A 5,797-nucleotide genomic window follows, 5' to 3' on the forward strand; every position below is an offset into this window, starting at 1 on the left:
TCATCACTTATTATTTTATATTTTTCCCCAATCAACATTTTTAAAAATCCATCTTTCTATATTTCTATGATAAACTTTCTCTATTTCTAAACTGATTTCAATAACAATAGGATAATGATCACTTCCTAATGTTGATTCTTTTAAAACCTCCCAATTACTAATCCCAGCAAGATTCACTGAGACTAGAGTTAGATCTAATGCTGATTCATTTCCATTTCTAATATCAATTCTTGTCCCTTCTCTATTATTAATACAAACCAATTGTTTCTTATCCATTGTTTGTTCTACCACTTCTCCATTTGCATCATTCTTATGACCCCACACAGTGCTAAAGGCATTAAAATCTCCACAACAAATTAGACTTTTTCCTAGATTTTTAAACATTTCCTCTAAACCTGAATCTAAATAATCGACAAATAAGATAAATGATTTAAAAACATTTTTTCCCAAAACTCGAGGAGCGGCAAGTCATTTTTGGATAAGGCTTAATTAATTATCTTAGATTAGAAAAAAACAAACAAAAAAAAACCCATCTATAGGTCCAGCGGAAGTCACGTCATGCATCTGAACCGCAGACTCAAATTAATTATAAAAAAACAAATTACGTGCAACTGGGCCGTGCTTATTTATGTCAGACACTTTGAGCAATATTTGGAGTAATTGCAATAAAAATAAAATGTGCTGTTATACACTAATTGTGCATTCACAAATATATCCACTTACAAAAAAATCTATGATAAATTTTCTCTTGAAAAAAACATAAGGTTGTAACGATGCTGTTGTTTGTTTCAAATTATATTATAAGAAAAGGTTGTGTGAATAAATAAACAAGTTTGTGTGAATAAATAAACAAGTTTATGGAAAATTTAAGAAAGCATAGTTGACCTGTCTTTTGTCTTAGTTGTATTTTTCTCTTCTGCTGCAGCTGTCTTCTATTACGACCATAAAAAGATACATTTTTAGGCTGTGACCCAGTTATAATAAAAATTAAGCGACCATTTCTGCCAGACAATAAAACACGTTTATTTGAAATGAATGAACTTTATTTTACAAAAATGAAATGTGAACAAAATTCAAATAATAAAAATAAAGTATTTGAAATAAATGAACTATTCTTTATTTTACAAAAATCAAATTTGAACAAAACTAAAATAAAAAAATAAAGAACAAAATAGATTAACAGTTTGAACAATATTGGCAACAAAAGGGGGGGAGAAAAAAAGGGAAATGAAAATGTGGCTTGAACTATCCTAACTAACCCTAAAAAAACAGTTGAAACATAAAGTGGTGGACCCTAACTCTATTCTGAATCACTTTCAGACGGGGACAGATGTACAGGCTCTGAAGGAAGCACTCTCACCCAGGTTGGCCGCCCCGTAGGTCCTGTTTCTTTTTGCCACCCAGAAAGATTTGATGGAAGTTGTCGTTTTCCTCCCTGAGCTGCCGTCTCTCGTTGGGCTGAACTAACGGGGGCCTTAACCCTCCCGGGAAAACAAACCGGTGGTTGTGGTTTTCCTCCCTGAGCTGCCGTCTCTCGTTGGGCTGAACTAACGGGGGGCTTAACCCTCCCGGGAAAACAAACCGGTTGTTGTTTGCCTGCAGCAGCGGCGGCGGAATCCTTAATGGCTACAAAGGGTCCTACCCCCGTAGAACTCCCCCGAGAAACACTTGTTGCAGAAGAGGCTGGCTTCTGCTGCCCAGGCTTTGTAGAACCCCGGTGTACAACAATTTCTTGACCGGGTTTGTAACATTTATTAAAGACATTTTTGTCTCCTTCGGTGTACACCACTTTCCTTTTAGATGTAAAGGATTCATCTCGGAGTTCTGATCTTGAAGAGTCCTCCGCCGGTACAGAGGACTCTTCAAGTGGGTGGGAGGGCAGAAAAAGATCCTGGCTGAAGTCCCCCAAGTCTGCCTCTGCGTCGCTGTCTGAATGCGACTCCTGGGCGTCCTCCTTGTCCCCGACATGCAAAGAACCCCGTGCGGCTTGCAGACCTGCATCGACCTGCGGAGATGAAAAGCGAAGAAAAAAAAAAAGGCCTGTTTGAGTTGGACTTGGCTTAAAGGTGTTTTGGAGGCTTCCGTTACAAAGCTGCAAGACTCACATCGGTCGAGGTCGCCTGGAAGCCTGGGAAGCTGGCCGCTCCCTTGAGGCCGGCGTCCAGCCAGGCCTCCTGCAGGACGGTCCCAGGTGTGCCCAGCGGGGTGCCGTCCACGGCGTGAAAAAGGAAAGGTGACGAGGAGGTCCCGGAGCAGCAAGAGGTTCTTGTCAGGCGGTCCAGCCAGCAGTACTCCTCCTGGGTCACGTGGAATGACGCTGGGCCCCCGGCTCCGCCCACCTCTTGCTCGTCGACCTGGGAAAAAAGGACAGATCGTTTTTTCGGGACCGCGAGAGGACGCGGATTTTGTTTGGAGCCCTCGTTCTGATGAGGGGGATGGGGGGGGGAACTCACCAAAATCCTGAAGCCAGCCCCGTCCCTGAACGCTTCTGCACATGCAACATCCTCCTTTCTTGTCCAGGTGAGGACCGCGGGACTGTGCCGGGAGGTCTCAGCCAGGTATCCAAGGACATAGCCCATTATGAGGGCGTGAAAGCGGACAGCCCCTCTCCTATTTTCCACGTATCCTGAAAAACACACGCAGATCTAGGTGAAAACCAAACGAATTCGACGCGGCGTGCCGGGCGGCGATCGGGGAAGCAGAAGCTAAGAGATATAAATATGCAAGAACTTACTAAGGACCTCTGGAATCCGCCTCCGTGCTACCTCCACAAAGTCCACGTCCACCAGGGGGCGGGCGTCCTCTGGGTAACCGTTGGAATTTTTTATTTTATTTTAAAAAGTCCTTTGAGAAATCAGATGAAATAGAAACATGTAGACTGTAGGACGGAAGCTCTTACTGTCTTTAAGCTTGCCGGCGACCCTGACCCGGTGCACAGCAGCTTTCTTCGAAACCCCTCCCTGGATAGTCTTGAGTTCCTGCACGATCGCCGACAGCTGTCCATCAGAGAGCCGGCTGGATTCTTGATGGCTCACCTGAATATGTTGGATAAATTTCAAGACGTTGCCCAGCATCTGTTTGACAGTGGTCGTCGCGTAACCCTTCTCGTCTAGGTGCTTGGGGTAGCTGGAGAACAAAAGGTTAATTTCGTCATTCACTTTTACACTTTAAATTGGATCACATCTACTTTGTTTGAATGCCGCGCCATTCTGCGGAAATGGCAGGAGTACACACCTGCGGAGCTTCTCATTGTCGGTCAAAAAAAGAAGGTCACGCTGTCCAGCGGGAGACGCCAGGCCGCCAAGCATAAATAAGCAGAAACGCTTAGCGTGACTGCTTGCCTGCTGTGCGTTGTCGGTGTCCGACTCCTGTGCGATCTCCCAAACAAGCTCTCTTGAAGTCACCAAGGATGACCTCTGCCAGAGGATAGTTTTGTTTAGATCCGTTAACAGTTGATTTCGAACCACTTTCATTTCTATCTTTTAAGAATCGATGCCGTTCCTTTTGTCGGAAACGATCTCGCATATGAAGGACGTGTAAGAAGAGCCGCCTTACCGTGGAGGTGAGAGCCGGGTGCGTCCAACGTCTCCCCTTTTCTGGAGGCCTGAGTTCTTCTTAGCGATCTATCGGGTGTAGAACATACGCTGTCTAAACTTGCAACGCTCTCCTCAAGCCGGCTCAGCCTGGAAAGTAGCTCCTGATATTGATCCGAGCTTATGTTGCAAATGTGTGAACTATCGGAGACTTCTGGGCCGGCCGAAGGCTCATCGACAGGCTGGGATTGGCCGCAGGGAAGCAGGGGGGAGTCATCAAAATCAGCAAAATCAGCATCTTCGAAATCAGCATCTTGTAGATCCTTCAACGGGCAACAGAAAGTGAAGCATTTAGACTCGGTTTACCAGGTGCACAACAAACGGATCTTCCATCGAGATACCGACACTCACTTGGTCAGTTGGTCGGTTGGGCGATGAACTGATAAGTTCTTTCCAACCTGGTGGCAGATAGTCATCCATATTTGTCCAGGAAGCAAAACCTGGTGGAAGCGATTCAGACAATGCGGAAAAATTAGGCGAGCGTGAAAAAACAAGGCAATTTCTCTCGTGTTTCTCAACAACAAGCTGAAAAGGTCAAAGCACATCTGTCGGGTGAACGAGGCAGTTCAGAGCGATTCAAAATGCACAAATCACTTCTTCTGACTTAAGTAAACACTGATGAAAATATTTTTTTAACTATTTGCCATTATTCATATCTAAATGAAGAGCCTTTTAAACAATTTCAAGAACTTCAAGGAAAAAATGTATTAGGCAGTAAAGGGACACAGTCTTTTGTATAAAAAGTCATTAGTTTAAAAAAAAAAAAGAAAATGTAAATGTTTAACTATTTGTGGCCTATATGCAAATGTTTGTAACAGAACCTGAACACAGAGAGAGAATGGAGAAAAAAGAAAGAAAAACAACATTTAACTATAACCCTGAGCTTGCCCGTTGTTAATTTCTTATTGTCCAACATTTCAGTGTTGTAACAAAATATTTAAAACTTAAAACATTCATACTTCCTGAGGGCAAGCAAGCTGTGTAACGTAACGAACAGCGTTCCTAACAAACCTTTTCCAAAAAAAAAATCTTATTTATACATTCACTCACCCTGTAGAAGCGCTGGACCTTCGCTGTGAACAACAACCATTGACTGCGCAGGTAGATATAGGGAACGCTGCTCCTCCTACAAAAATGGGTGGGTGTCTAGATCTCCCTATCCAAATTTGTTGTCACATGGTCTTCCTATCCAAATTTGTTGTCACATGGTCTTCCTATCCAAATTTGTTGTCACATGGTCTTCCTATCCAAATTTGTTGTCACATGGTAATAGCCCTATAAATTTTGGTGGCATAGGACACAATGGCTTGAAAAGAATAAATATGGGTGATTCTTTTTTGTTGTGGCAACATTTCGGCCTTAGATTTTTCTTTATTTTATTTAGAATTATTTTTCTGCAAGATGCAGAAAACTGCTCTGCAGAACTTGGAAAGAGCAAGCAGAATCTCTCACATTCTATGGAAAAAGATAACATGCTATATATACATATCTAGGTAATAACAATAACAATAATAACAATAACAATAATAACAATTACAATAATAATAATAATAATAATAATTTAAAAGCATTATTTTTTCCAAAACTTGAGGAGCGGGGAAGTTATTTTCGGATAATGTTTAAATTGATCATCTTAATTGAATTCGGAGAACATCTAAAGGTCGCTCTGGAGCGGAAGTGACGTGACGGATCTCAACCGCGGAGTCCAAAGAAATAATAATTATTCTACATCAATACATTACCTAAAAGTGGGGCGTGCGCTTGCCAGTCTGTGATTCAGTGCCTCCATCTAGTGGAGACAAAAATCCACTGCACATTCAACTAAAGTTTCATTTAGTTCATTTAGCTTTTTAAAAATTCAGCCTTTTACAAAATAATAAGTCATTAGTATGAAATAATGATTTGCATTATTACATAATACAATAAATAATAAAGATTCTTTAACAAAAACATATTTATTTACAAAGAAGACTAACACACACACTAAATATTTACAAGAAAGGAAAGAAAACTCACAGAAACAAGGAAAAAATAACAACAAAGCATAAAAACACACTCTAAAATATATAAAAAACTACTTACAAAAATAACAAAATGAACTATTTACAAAAACAAAACTAAATCATAAAGATTCTTTAACAAAAACATAGTTATTTACAAACAAGACTAACAAACACACTAACTATTTACAAGAAAAGAAAAAA

At 41.1% G+C, this 5,797-nt stretch overlaps 1 protein-coding gene across 1 annotated transcript; it reads right to left on the minus strand.

Moving 5' to 3' along the window:
* Positions 1 to 1,105: 1,105 nt before the first annotated feature.
* Positions 1,106 to 5,557, minus strand: LOC107835242 (uncharacterized). The gene is made up of 8 exons (XM_016667579.1): positions 3,945 to 5,557; positions 3,556 to 3,856; positions 3,235 to 3,416; positions 2,900 to 3,126; positions 2,735 to 2,803; positions 2,454 to 2,626; positions 2,106 to 2,354; positions 1,106 to 2,005 (listed from the first exon to the last, which is right to left on the minus strand). Exons 3-8 carry the CDS (start codon positions 3,306 to 3,308, stop codon positions 1,301 to 1,303), a joined length of 1,497 nt encoding a protein of 498 aa, XP_016523065.1. The 5' UTR covers positions 3,309 to 3,416; positions 3,556 to 3,856; positions 3,945 to 5,557; the 3' UTR covers positions 1,106 to 1,300.
* Positions 5,558 to 5,797: the final 240 nt, after the last annotated feature.

This window comes from Poecilia formosa, unplaced genomic scaffold, assembly GCF_000485575.1.
Source record: "Poecilia formosa unplaced genomic scaffold, Poecilia_formosa-5.1.2 Scaffold1313, whole genome shotgun sequence".
In the NCBI taxonomy this organism is placed as follows: Eukaryota; Metazoa; Chordata; class Actinopteri; order Cyprinodontiformes; family Poeciliidae; genus Poecilia; species Poecilia formosa.